The 14,988-nt window shown below is 33.1% G+C and overlaps 1 protein-coding gene across 1 annotated transcript; it reads left to right on the top strand.

Moving 5' to 3' along the window:
• The first annotated feature begins 464 nt into the window (after positions 1-464).
• On the top strand, positions 465-14,819 carry LOC117125242 (fibropellin-1-like). The gene is made up of 17 exons (XM_033271703.1): positions 465-536; positions 955-1,087; positions 1,979-2,092; positions 2,541-2,894; positions 3,792-3,908; positions 4,863-4,979; positions 5,819-5,932; positions 8,237-8,353; positions 9,209-9,322; positions 10,187-10,300; positions 10,557-10,670; positions 11,158-11,271; positions 11,469-11,582; positions 12,466-12,584; positions 12,984-13,194; positions 13,625-13,726; positions 14,491-14,819. Exons 1-17 carry the CDS (start codon positions 465-467, stop codon positions 14,652-14,654), a joined length of 2,304 nt encoding a protein of 767 aa, XP_033127594.1. The 3' UTR covers positions 14,655-14,819.
• The last annotated feature ends 169 nt before the right edge of the window (positions 14,820-14,988 follow it).

Genomic DNA, 14,988 nt, shown 5'->3' with positions numbered 1-14,988 from the left:
TGGCAAACCAGCACAAAGTGGAACCTTCTCTGCTCCTGGGGAGTATACCAAGTGTCATGCACTTGTACTTAGTGCTCAAAACTAGTACATTCAATGCCACAACATCCTACCTGGTACCCATTAATACTCCCGAATAGAAAGAGATAAATGTAGATAAAGTGCCTTGCCCAAGGACACAAGCGACCTGCACAGCGAGAGTTTTTGAACCCCTGATCTCAAGGTTGGGAAACCAAGCCATAACCAATGTGCCAACCACTCCTAATATTCAAAGTACATATTCCAATTTCCATAAACTTTTCCAGAGCTTAGGAAGCAAACCAATGCTTTTGATGCACGTATACATTCGCCAAGTGGAAAAGAGGCTTTACTTTGATGAACCGACTGTTGCCAAGTGATTGTTGCCAAGTGTCCTTAATAGTAGAATTTACCTTTGAAAAATAAATTGAGTCAACAGTCCTAGTACTATGTGTAATTGTTATGCATTATGTGATCATGCGAGTCGAATAGCCGAGTGGTTAAGGCGGGGGAGTCGCAAGGTACAGTCATAAAATTATGCTCATGTGCACTTTGAAGAACCCAGTACATCTTTTGAGATGAGTAGGTGGTTACTCCTCTGTACTGGTTCATACAGCCCCTGTTGTGGACAGACAAGAATAGCTGGTACCGGTTAACAGGTAGCTTAGACATGTAGACACCCTTAGGGAAGAAGCAAGATACTGTATGAACTAATACACACCTCAAGCACTTTGACACTTCAATATAAAGCGCTATATAAACCCAACTACAGTACGTTACATTATCTTTTGTTAGAATGCCTGAGATACTTAGGTGTAGTGATTGAAAGGTCATGGGTTATTGGGCTCAAGTTTGTAACTCTAAATACATCCTAGATACACAGATCTTTTCAATTTTATAATATTAATTATGATATAGTTTTTTTAAAATATTAAACAGTTCGTTTTATACTTTGTAGACATTAATGAATGCGCAAGCAATCCGTGTCAGAATGGTGGCGCGTGTGTCAATGGTGCCAACATGTTCACCTGTAGTTGTGTTACTGGTTTTTCTGGGACCCTCTGTGAATCAGGTATGAATTGGTTTTTCAGAAATACGTATTGAAAGATGATGATCATATTGATAGATGATGATCATATTGATGGAAGATGATCATTGTTGATAGATGATGATGATTGTTGATAGAAGATAATCATATTGATAGATGATGATCATATTGATAGATGATGATAATATTGATGGAAGGTGATCATATTGAAAGATTATGATCATTGTTGATAGAAGATAATCATATTGATAGATGATGATCATATTGATAGATGATGATCATGTTGATAGATGATGATAATATTGATGGAAGATGATCATATTGATAGATGATGATAATATTGATGGAAGATGATCATTGTTGATAGATGATGATCATTGTTGATAGAAGATAATCATATTGATAAAGGATGATCATGTTGATAGATAATGATCACATTGATAGATGATGATCATATTGATAGGTGATGATCATATTGAAAGATGATGATCCTATTGATAAATGATGAAAATATTGATAGATGATGATCATATTATTAGATGATATATATTGATATCAAATTGAAATCTGAAGATATTTATGATAATCATATTTTTGAAGATGATAATCATATTCATATTTGATAATTTATTGAAAAGTGATAATACAGTATTGAAAATGATATGAAAATGATATGAAATATATGAGTGAATAAAAAATGATTATATATGAAAAGATGACAATGATATTCATAGATAAAGATCAGTTTTTTAAAATAATGATCACTTTGATCATTGAAATATGATAATCATATCAAAAAATGGTAAATATATGGAATCAATGTCTTTACTGAATCTTCCATACATTTTTAAGCACCACAGCACTAATGTTAGTCATTCCAACTACTGGTAAACTGATTTGTATTTTATACATTAGATGTAAATGACTGTAACCCGAATCCATGCCAGAACAGTGGTGTCTGTTTTGATGAGACTAATAGTTATCGATGCCAATGTCTCGTTGGGTTTACAGGCAATCATTGCGAACTGAGTAAGTACTGTATGACAATTTTCTGTAAATTGTCTATGTAACAAACAGATACATTGTATCTTATCAACATTATGTGACAAATAATGTGGTTTGCCCATATATGGCCATTAGTGGTGGATCCAGGAATTTTAAATAGAGGGGCCCAAAGAGGGACTTTTACAGGTGGAGGGTGTATACTACCTCAGCCCCACCATGGTTGGGGCTGAGGTAAGAAAGTTTATGATTATGGCACATCTAGATGGCAGGAAATGGCACTCTTAGTCTCAAAATTTGCGTAGAATTTTCTTTTTTTCTCAAAATTTTTTTAAATGGGCCCCCCCCCCCTTGAATCCGCCTATGGCCATGATGATGTCATATGACACCCATATATGGGTATTTGTCTTGACAGTGTGAAAAAAAGCTTCAGTGTACATTTTAATGCATAATTTTCTAAATGATTTATTAATAGCTCTTGGATGTAATCAAGAATACCAAATACCAAGTTGCGATAAGGTCACCATTACATCCCCGAATTATCCCGCCCCCTACGCCAACAACGCAAACTGTCTTTGGACTTTCACTGCAACGTCAAACACTCAGATCCGTGTCGTTTTTTCAACATTTGATGTTGAGGACGAACATGATTTTGTGAAAGTTGGAAACACAGTCACACCATTATCAACAAACGAGATTGTTACGTTAAGCGGGGACACGGTTCCACCGTCGTTTGTAAGCAGTGGCAACCAGCTGTGGATGACGTTTGTGACGGATTCCAATAAAGTGGAGAATGGTTTCTATGTTGAGATACAGGATACATGCTATGGTAATTGAATCAATCTTTATTTTTAAGATATATCATTTGGCAAATTCCAGTATTTTGGGGTGGCCAGCATGCCCAGAGAAGAGATAAGGGGAAAAGTCTGAAGTTTGTTTTCCAGTAGGAAAATTTATTCCTGTGAATCGAAAGCGTTGGTTCATGTGCATGAGTATTCGCATTTCCATAAGAGTTTTTCGCTTCAGTGAAATCAGTAGTTTGTTCTACTTTTTGCGAAGTGAGAAAGTGTGCAACTAATCAGAGCTCAGGAAGCGAACCAACGATTTTGATTCGCGTGAATAAATCCGCTTAGTGGAAAACAGGCCTTAGAATGTCCTTATATGGTCGTATTGTGATGTAATCATGACCATATTTAGGCATGTATACATTTTGTCCAAATAGAAATTATGAGTCTGGAGAGGGCTTTTTGTGTACTGTTTTGTTGCTCTAAACAAATATTCAAAATTTCACAAATGCCTAGTTCAAAATATATCAGAGAGCAGCTTAGCTCAGCCGGCTAAACTATTGGTAGCCACTGTGTGTGCGCTAAAGCGTGGAGATTTCTAGGTCCCCGGTTTTATTCCCATTGATGCTCTCCTTGTGTTTTTTAGCTTGAGGGCTGAAATGCAGGCTATGAAAGCGCCCCGTATTATAGATGAGATGTTTAAGCCGTCAGGGGTGCGTGCATTATAGCTTGTATGCACGTTAAATAATGCAGTACGCTATTCGGAAAAGAGTAGGGGTTGTGTCTCGGTGTACTGCCCAATCGGCACCAGGAGTACCCCCACTGGAAATAAGTATTCTTCAGACTTTCGTCGGTTATCCTTGGTGTGTTTACGCCAAATAAATCCATCCATCCATCTAAAATTGGAATGTGAACTGTGTCGATTTGTTTTTTAGTTTCAGTGGAGAATCCCTGCAGTAACATGCCATGCTTGAATGGTGGTATGTGCCTCACCCTGACCCCAACGACCTTTTCATGTACCTGTGTCACTGGCTATTCTGGAGGTTTCTGCCAAATTGGTAATTGGATCATTCTTGAATTTTGTTAATATTTCATTGATTATATAACTTGTTTCCCATATCATATCATCTTAATCTTCATTGTATCATTATTATTAGCACTATCCTCATCACAATCAGCAACATCCGTTTTCATGACAATTTGTGTAAAGCATGGACCAGCTCATGCAGTAACGTTCTTCTATTCCCACCATCATCTTCGTTCATATTTATATTTTTCACCATCAAGTTTATGTTGTCATCATCATATTTTCTTGTCATCATATTAGCCTTGTCAATGTGTTATCATTCTTGATATTTTTTATCATCATCAAATGTCATCAGTATCATCATCATGTCATCTAACATAGCCATCATATTTATATTACCATTCTTAATTTTGTATCATCCTAGTGTTGTCATTCTTATTTTGTCATTATGATCTGCTCATTGTTATACTTATGCTCTTCTTTCTTCATTGAAAATCAACATAATTGTCACCATTATCTTCATTATCATTATCACCACCACTAACATCTTCATCATTATCATCAACATCTTTATCATCATCATCATGTTCATCACCATCATCTTCATCATAATCATCATTACATTCCTTGTCATCAAACAATCATTCTTATTCTTATTTTTTCTTCATTGAAAAAAATAAGTTAGTTAAATATATCTACTCCTAAATAGTATCTTACTCATTATTATCGTGAATAATAATTTCATTTTCTTTGCTATTATTGGAATCACTAGATCATCTTATTAGTTGCCTAATAAATTTGTGGTGGTATTTCATAGCTTGTGTAGCTGCACTCATTAACATCATAATAATTAATAAAAATGTTTTTTTTTTATGCATAATCATAAATAATAATTTCTTTTTTTTTTATTACTGTGTTATTGTAATCATTAGATCATTTAATTAGTTGCTTACATTCTTGCTTGTTCATATCATTGTTTTCATAGCACCATTACCATGCGCTTCTGCTCCATGTCAGAACGGTGGGCAGTGCACAGACAGTGGTGACTCACTGCTCTGTTCTTGTCCACTCGGATTCAGTGGTTCTTTCTGTGAATCCACATGTAAGTTTTTTTCTGTTCATTTCTTTCCTATTTATCATCTTACTATGCTTATCAACACTAACATTAACACTGTTGAGAATGTGTGTAATAAGATTTTTACATTATATTGGTCCCAGCTTTAAATTTCACACTGTTTTTCTACTGAAGGACTAAAATGCAAGTTTCGGTATCGCACCATTTTTTCAAATTTTCAATTTTTTCAAAATCACGATCAGTTTCTCCATTGCTTTCAATTTTTTTTCATTTGAAGGGCTAAAATGCAAGTTTCAGTAGTGCGCATCTTTCAAAATATTTTATCACACCTATATATGGGCATGAAGATGTCGTATCACAATCCAAATATGGGCAAATCACAAGGCCTCTTAATAAAGCCTGGTTTTCATAAAAATACTACATGTTATAGCCAACAGATTTTGGCTACGTTGCTTGGTTTATCACAGGGACAGCTATGCACATGTAGAAATTGCAGTATCACTGTAGCGATAATTGAGCAATTTTATGCAAACCAGGCGTAATCTAATTTACATTAGTGCATCATTTCGATGTCATGCATTTTATATTTAATCTTATAACAATAATAATTGTTTAATAAATTCATTTATCGTTCTTTAATCCTATTTATTAAATTCGTACATCAGTAAAGAATATTTTTTTCAATGACTCAAGTTTTACATGCCACCTTGTAATTAATCAGCAGTTTTTTTATAATGTGATCGTGAGAGAACTACAGAGATACATCACCTTCAAAGAGTGTCTCTATTGTAAGGATATTTTTGGGAAGAAATATTTAGTTGTTTAATTGTTGATTTTTATATTAATACTGTATAATCTTTTGTTAGCTTCTCCATGTGATGATAATCCATGTCAAAATGGTGGATTTTGCCAAGTATCTGGAAATTCCTACATATGCTCTTGTTCTGGAGATTTTACTGGAGATAACTGCGAGATACCAGATGAGCTTGCTTCATAAGAATACTTTATTCTATTTAACAGTTGAACATTTTGGATAATCTATTCAACTAAAATAATATATAAAAGTAATAAATAATTATAATAAAATAAAATATATGTAAATTTATTACACATTTTTAGTAATTTAAGAAATACCTTTATACATATTGGTCACATACATTTTCACATACATTTTTGAAATATTATATGTAATTATTTGCCTAACCAGCTTCAAAATTTATTTAAAGCTGACATCTATCTACAATATTTATAAGAAGAATACTGTGTAATAGAAGAGATTGAAAAAAAGTTGTGGTGATATTATGACAATGAATATTATGATTGTAATAATAGTGATGCTGATGATTAATGTAATACAGTAGTTGGGTTAATGATGATTGAGACTTCCCATCCCAAAGGGCGCCATTCTTCTTGGATTCGTCTATACTTTTATTCATAACTTTTGAAATAATAATTAATTACATCAAAATGATGGTAGAAATGCTTGTTTGTTTTGTTTTTCAAATATTTACATTAAAATGCTTATAATGTGGAGAATACGAAAATTAAAAAAAGTCAATTTTATTGTATTGTTTACTGAAGCTGGTTTTGGCATGGGCAGCCCCAATTATGATGGTTATAATGTAATGTAATGATCACAATAACAACAATATTATAAACATGATAATTATGATTGTGGGGATAAGAATGATGATAATGAAATATAGTGATAGTAGTGGTAAAATGTTGATGGAATGATAAAGATTATGATACTGTAGTAGTGATAGTCATTGTGCTATAGTGACAATGATTATGATAGTGGGGATGATGATGATGATTATGATTTTTATTGTGATGATAATAATGAAAGAAAAATCCTACTTTTCTAATACCGTCCCGATTCAGTGTCGGCATGCGAAAGCTCACCGTGCCCTCCACTCACCGTTGTGTAGCATCGGGCAACACTTATATCTGCCTTTGCAATACTGGGATTGGAACTGACTGCCTTTCAGGTAGAGGCTTCAGTCAGTTGTTGTCAGTGGCTTCAAGATTGTAATGTTTTAACTGTACATAGCTAGCTGTCCAGTAAAATATATACTAATACTACAAACCTCACTAAAGGTCTGTCCGCACTGTCATATTTTATGTGACAAATCATCACACAAATTTGTCACATAAAATGTACAGTGTGGACAAAGTTTTATAATTTGGTAGCATATAGAAAGCTGTTGGTGATTGTCATATGTTTTGAATATTGGAACATACAATATATTTCCATAGTATTAAATAATTTAAATGGGCCATATACATTTTTTTTAATGAGACATACCAACAAATGTTGTGATTGTCACAAAATTTTTTATCAATGAACAGAGATCAATATCATTTTTAATGAAAACGACAATTAGCTTTTTGTTGTAAATTAAAAATGTTCATTTATAAAATATATATTCTTGTTGAAAATTCAATAGGAAATTTGAATAGGACTCTCGGTTCTTGTGCGATCACAGACTTGAATGTCAGTACAGTAAATTTAATCTGTTGTATGTTGCACCAAGGCATAGGGGCAACAATTTGGCATAATGTTGCTGACTTATGTGAATGAAATGAAAGAATTATTATGGGAGACAGTCCCCTGTTCTTTTCAAAAATTGTGTCAAGGTTTTTTTTAAAGCTTGTTATATGCATGGGCCCAACTGTCTATAACATCCTTTCTGAAGGATGAGGGATCAAGAATAAATAATTGCATGGGGAGGTTTTTGAACTTTGTCCCTTTCGCATTGTCATCAATTTAAAATTTACCCATTAACATTGATATTTATTATCATAAGGTATAGCTAAGATGTGCATAATATTGTGGCTTAAGATTTGCTTCATTATTATCTGTTCAGTGCTGTTGTGTTTATTGTCTTTACTCCAGCTGTTGCTGTATGTGATTTTGGCTTACATAGCGCATTATGCTGAAGCCTCACCCTGTTTGAATGGGGGGACATGCACGCTTTCCGGAACAGCATTTATGTGTCAGTGTACCACAGGGTACTCTGGGACTACGTGTAGCATACAAGGTCTGTTGTGAATGAATGTTGTGTGCATGTTTCTACATGTGATACTCTATTGTATCTGCTGTGTTTGAGACCTTATCTAGCTTATCGTCATAATGGTCATCGACCAACCAATCAGTATCCTTGAAAGTTGTCAGCGATAGCGTTCAGCGATTGTATGGAAACCAGTCTTAACCCATGTCATCATACAAATAATTTTTAATTTTCAATCTTACTTTAACATTTATTTTTGTTTATTTATAGCTGATTTGTGTAATCCTAACCCTTGCCAGAATGGGGGTGACTGTAATGATAATGGAGATGACACGTACACCTGCACATGCCCAGCTGCCTACATTGGTACAAACTGCGAGACCTTTGGTAAGTATACAATTAAACCTGTCTGTCTTTTTGTAGTAGGAATACACAAATACTAAATGAATGGAACATCCAAGAATTTAGTGGAGTGGAAGGGGTGATTAAATTTTGGGTTGGAAAAGTCAAAACCAATGGTCAAATCAAAAATTCTAAAAATTGTCTTGAAACTTCTCTCAAGTATAAAAAAATATAAGAAATAGCCTATCACACCCATGAATGGCCTGCAAGCGTTATTCAGTATTCAGGCCAGGTACAGGGTGGAGGTATGCCACTATTGAGTGATTACTCTAGGTTCAAATTATCAATACCTTTATTATGGAATAGCAACATACAAAGGCCTAATGTTCACTGCCATTCTCATAATGGAGCCTTCAAAAATGGTCACATGTTTAGAAGTAAATAGATTTTAATTGTTTTTATTTTAAATTATCTGAATGTTAATTTACTTTTCTTTTTGTCATTCTTGAATTTGAAATTTATTTAATTTAGCATTCAGAAATACCCTGGTGGTGTTCTATTAGATGGGCAAAAAAAAATTGATTTGCTGTGTAATAGAGTGTATCTGGTGGTATTAACCATTAAGCCTCCATGGTCTAATGGTTATAATGCTCGCCTTGACAGCGAGAGGTCGCAGGTTCGAGTCCCGCTAGAGTCATTTTATAACACAATTTCTTTATTCATTTATTTACAGGACTACATTCGTTGCGAGCTATGCTTCACGATGTATTATTATGTCCTTTATTCGAACACTGTATTTACCTTTCTTTGATGATTTATGTATATAATTTAACAGATAAAATAAAATAAAAAAGTGATGTCATTTGTTAATTTGTTTTATATGGTAACATTTATTCGCAGATATTGACGAGTGTCAAAGCCAGCCATGTCAAAATAACGGTGCATGTACCGACAGCATTAACCAGTACACGTGCTCTTGCGTGGGTGGCTGGACTGGGGTTGTATGTAATGTTGGTAAGTTAACTTAAAAGATAATCACACAAAAATACAATTTCAGGAGATTCGTGCCTGGTTTCGGGAATGCAGGAGGCCTTTCCGACATCTGGGAGACTCCTGCCACTTCCTGGAGACTTGGGACCGCTGCAACTGTTGTACTACATGTTTTCATGTGATAAATATGCTATAATGTGGGAAATTTTTTTTGCTTTTCACAGATTATGATGAGTGTACAAGTAAAAAGAGATCCCAGTCCGAAAAAGAGCCGACCTTCAAGGGTGGCTGGACTTTTATTAGCATATTGTAGGCCTACCAAGGCCTACCTTATTTCCCCTAAGCCGTTGCATTGCTATTAAGTTTTCTACAAAAAAAAGTTATTACTTTTTAATTCTCTTAAATAAATTGATTTATAGTTATAAGATAAGCATAATCATGAATGATAATATGTGTTTTCTAATTATACTTAGGCAGAAAAAAAATGGTTGCTTTACCGTAGAGGAAATACATTAGAAAATTATATCATTCAGACAGAGCAGACATTTCCACCCAGATCTTTATTAACTTTCCCATACAATGGATTCATACTTCATCACTAATAGTAACAATAATAACAAAATGTTTCTTCGTTAAATATATACACAAGTGTGCCTACAAGATCTATGCAATAAAATTATTATTATTATTATTATTATTGTTATTATTATTATTATTGTTATTATTATTATTTATTATTATTGTTATTATTAATATTATTATGTCATACATCAATAAAAGAGGTTTTAATTAGCTATGCTATTAGTTTTGTCAAAGAATAAAGTGAATAACTTAAGATAAATTAATTGTTTTTTTTTTTTTGACATTCAGTTTTTTTTTCTCTTGTAGATGTAAATGAATGCATAAGCAATCCATGTGCAAATGGTGGCGTATGTAACAATCTTCGGAACCTCTATTCATGCAGCTGCGCGGCAGGATTCACAGGCACTCGGTGCTTAGTGGGTAAGTGCTCTTTGTGAGGAAAACATAGTTCTAGGTGTCCTAGGGAAGATCAAGAGCAGGGCTCTTGTGGTGGTGGGTGGTGAATCTTCCTATACCATTATGATATGTAAAAAGTAAATTTCATCACCATTTTGGTTGTTTTTCATGCAAAGGTAAGAGGTGGTTTGGTTTAGCAATTGTTGTTTTTTCTGTCAGCATACTTAAAACCAATTTGTAACATATCATATAATTTACCTTTTTCTAACACAAATTTCAGATCTGAATGAATGTGCAAGTTCTCCATGTCAGCATGGTGCCACCTGCTTCGATGGAACTAATCGCTACACCTGCTATTGTCCACCTGGTTGGCAAGGTATCAACTGTGATATTGGTAAGTATGGAAGGTGAATACATAAGATGATCCCAGAGTTTGAGAAGATTTTTGGACAACTTGTGTATGGCCAGTGTATAAAGTGATTTCCCCTCCCCTGTTTCACCATCGGAATTCCTATGTTTTGCTGTTCTTGATGTTATAACAATCTGGCGAAAAACGGAGCCAAATATTTGGCTGGCTAATCTTCCAAATAGTACTAATACTATTTTATGGCCTTTCAAATGTCTTTTTTTAAATAACAACAATTTGGTATAACCACAAATACATATCAAATTTAAGTGCGACAAAGAATCTGACAAAGAAAGGAAAAACTCAGCCTCCACCAGGAATAGATGGGAAAGATGTAACCACTTGACCATGAAGCCGTTTGAGGGTCTACTGTATGCTTACCTACTTAAGAGCCCTTAATATTATTTGTTGCACATATTTATATATTTTACTGTATTATTTTTAAACATTTTTCTCTTGTTTTATTTTTTTGCAGATACTGATGAATGTAGAAGTGTCCCCTGTTTTAACTTTGGGACTTGTATCGACCAGATTAATAGTTACGATTGCATATGCCCTGCTGGATGGCTCGGAACGAACTGTGAAACAGGTTTGTATCAAGAAAATATTAACTTTGAATTAAATATATCTCCTCTATATTTCGAATTCATGGATCTGCCAGTGCCAGTAGCCATGGCTAATTTTTAATTATTCTCAAACAATATTATTTGCTGTAATCAATTGCAAACCTGATTTAAAAAAAGAAATTTTCTATTAATAAAGTTTCATAATTGTTTTGTATTTCAGAAATACCACAGTGCTCAGCGCAACCTTGTTTAAATGGTGGAACATGTACTAATTTCATCAACTACTACATCTGTGACTGTTTACCATTTTGGACAGGTGCCAACTGTGACATAGGTAGGTGTAATATCAATATGAGCAAATCACATTGTTTTCTCATAAAACTTGAAAGTGTAGTAAGAGGCTTCGAAAATGTTCTACAGCTGGAATAGAGTTTATCTTAATTTAAACATAATGACACAGTGCCCCTATCATAGTAAAGTACATTAATAGCATTTGTTAAAAATAAATTTATAATAAATGAATAAATTATAAAAGCTAGGAAGAAAGTTCAAAATTACAATCAGTGCAGTTAAATTTGAAATCATGAGTAACTGAAATAGAAAACATATATATGCAAATTTAGCAACAATGCAAGAATCTTTTGCCATTGGCTAAGAACTTGTTTGATTAAGTAGAGTAGCATATCACGTAAATGAAAAAGAAGATCTGTATTTTTATAGTTATAGTTACAACTACTATTATTATCGTCATCATCGTCATGATCATCATTATCATCACCATCATGATCATCGTCGTTATCGTTGTCATGTTCTTCATACTCATCGCCTTTGTTGTCTATGTTTTTTTTGGATGTTCTTAATATTATTATTTTTATTGTATAATTATTGTTATTGTTACTGCATGGCTGTTGTAGTTTTGACATTGCTGTTGCTGTAGTCGCTATATTTGCTGTGGTTAGTGTATTACTAATATAACTCTTGCTCTGCAATTTTCACTGTTACTGTTATTTTTGCTTATATTATAATAATTGTTATAGTTGTTGATTTGATATGTTTATCAAGATGCTTAGTTATATATTGTATTTTAATTTTGTATACTGTGTGAGAGACATTGTATAAATGCATATTTCTCTTTTCAATTATGTTTCATGATGAGAAATATATAGACATATTATGAAAATCATTTTTGTCAAGATTTTATTCTTTTTCAATTCTAGTTAAATCAGGCACTTCAATTTTATCTGTGTCTTTGACGTTTAACCTAAACTTTGAGGTAAATTTTAACGATCCGTCATCGAAAGAATTCAATGAGCTGTCTTCTAATATCTCAGACTTTGTAAGTACTAAATAACTCAGAATATATGAATATATATATATATATATATATATATGAGCTTGACAAAGGTTGATAACCGAAAACGTTTGCTCACTATTAAATAAATATATACCTGGCAACCTATTACTTTCTCTCCGGAGTTTTTTGTTTTATCTATTTTGTTTGCCAATGCAGCCTTCCAGTTTTATATCCATTCAGTGTTTATTATATATGAAATGCGTGCGTGCGTGCGTGCGTGCGTGCGTGCGTGCGTGCGTGTGTGTGTGTCTGTGTCTGTGTGTGGCTATAGGCATTAGCAAAGAATGTATAGGGGCCCATCATTATATTATTATCATTATCGTCATTATTATTTATACTGAACATTTTAATAAAAGTAATATGCAATATTTTGCTTTTAAGTTGAGCGAGAGTTTGTCATTAAATGAAGATGTCAGGATACACATACTCAGCTTTTCCCCTGGTAGTATAGTTGTTGATGCCAATTTCTATGTGTTAAATACAAATACGTCATACAATAAATTGTTGGAAACTCTAACTCATGAACTCATCAGAATCGCAAATATTTCTAATGGATATCTAATCTCCGATAGCATCATTGTCAGCAGCACAGGTACATTCAGTTTCTGTTAGCTCTTCTATTACAATTTCTATTACAATGTATATTCACTATTAAAATCTAAATGCAATATAAAAAATTGAATTTCATAGAGCACAAACATTCAATGACACATAAACCAAAATAATAAATAAGAAGTTTAATAAAATTTGAAAAAGCACACAAATAATAATATTTAATTTTATTATATAATATGAATATAGTAGCTTATCGCTGATTGTAAAACATTTACTGTACATTGTTTTGTAAATTTTACCATTGTTTTTGCTCAAGGAAATAAAGTAAATTATATCTTACAATACATTATACATTTGTATTGAGAGAGAAAGACGTAGATGAGTTGCTGATATAAGGGCAAAACAAATGTCTAGTCAAATATTCAAACCATGAACAGCAACTTCTGTTTTCTAATATTTTAAAATAGAAATGTGTTACAAAGAAGTTTATGATGAACTCACATTTCCTGATGCCAACATTGGAGACACTGTATATTCTGAGGAATTGTGTGGCGAAAGTAAAGTGAATTGTAAGCATAAAAACATGTATTTTTTAAATGCTTCTATTTTAAATAAACATAAATAACAGATTATAGGTGTGACGTTTCGCTATACCTGACATGTATTATCGTACCAAATACAATAAGTTCCCAAATACTTATGAAAAAAAAATTTCAAGTGATTCAGGTAATCTTTTCGCAAGTATTTTGGAACGTTCGAAGTATTCGGTACGATAACATCACTCCTATGATACCCTTACGCAAGCAAACAACGCACTTATTTACTAATAGTATAATACAGTACATCATATTTCAAGTCAACCCAGACCTTCAACATTTTAAAATTGAAAGACTCAATTTCAAGTTGTATTTTGTGTTTTGAAAATTCAGGGGACTCTGGTCGGGTTCTAAAAATAGGGGTATACATAAACCATCATGACATCTTAAATAAACAGATGCTTCTTGGTCCCTAAGGTGTCACCATAATAATACTGTACTAAATTTTATTGTGTACTCATATAGAAAAGGACTGTTTCTAAAGAGTGTTTATGGATATTAATATTTTATATTTTAGTGCTCGAGGCCCGGATATACTGAATATACTCTCTCATTGGGGGAACTGAAACTGAAATTGCAGTTCCTCAATGTAATCAATGTTCAAATTTATTTAGATTTACTGTATTGCCTGTTCTTTATCATATCCAACAGATAAACATGTTGGAGCTCATTCAATATTAAACGTGCAAGCTCTACCAATCTAATTAGATAAATCATGTCTGTGTTTGAACAATTAGATCGCATGCCTCGTGCTAAACGAACATGTAAAGGAGATGGATTAAGTGCAGCTATATGGGAAGATCCTGAAATGACAGACTGTGGGCCTGATGCTACAGCCGAACAAATGTTAGAACGTCTAAATATGGTGATTTTCAAATTTTATAGATTGCAAATGAATTAATGATAGTAATTCGAATAATTTCATATACCGTACGTATTGTTGCTTTGTACGAAATTACGAATAAATAATAGTAATAATCATAACTTAACACCGTTGTTGAATACATAAACTCCGCTAATGTGTAGCTGTCAATCAATCAATCAATCAAAACAGACTTCAAGTTTCCAATGTGCGTAAGTCATTACCTAATTATAGAATCTTATCACTTGCCTGAAGATGAAGACAGGAACAAAACTTTTTCAAAAGGAAATACACTGTCATTTTAAGAAATATTAATATTTAATTTACATGAAAATGAATATTCCTAACACCCTCGTGCAGCCTCAGACATGTA

The sequence above is a fragment of the Anneissia japonica genome, unplaced genomic scaffold, assembly GCF_011630105.1.
Source record: "Anneissia japonica isolate Jap-2015-1 unplaced genomic scaffold, ASM1163010v1 scaffold1298_len59377_cov125, whole genome shotgun sequence".
Taxonomy (NCBI): domain Eukaryota; kingdom Metazoa; phylum Echinodermata; class Crinoidea; order Comatulida; family Comatulidae; genus Anneissia; species Anneissia japonica.
The sequence above is the reverse complement of the archived record's forward strand: the minus strand, read 5'-3'. Positions and strand labels throughout refer to the sequence as shown.

Bases quoted from the DNA above. Each gene is read 5' to 3' on its own strand.
- LOC117125242 (XM_033271703.1), top strand. From the start codon at position 465: ATGTGTAATTGTTATGCATTATGTGATCATGCGAGTCGAATAGCCGAG. The intron at 1,088-1,978 runs GTATGAATTGGT...TTTATACATTAG, and splicing joins TGGGACCCTCTGTGAATCAG to ATGTAAATGACTGTAACCCG. The intron at 3,909-4,862 runs GTAATTGGATCA...TTGTTTTCATAG, and splicing joins TGGAGGTTTCTGCCAAATTG to CACCATTACCATGCGCTTCT.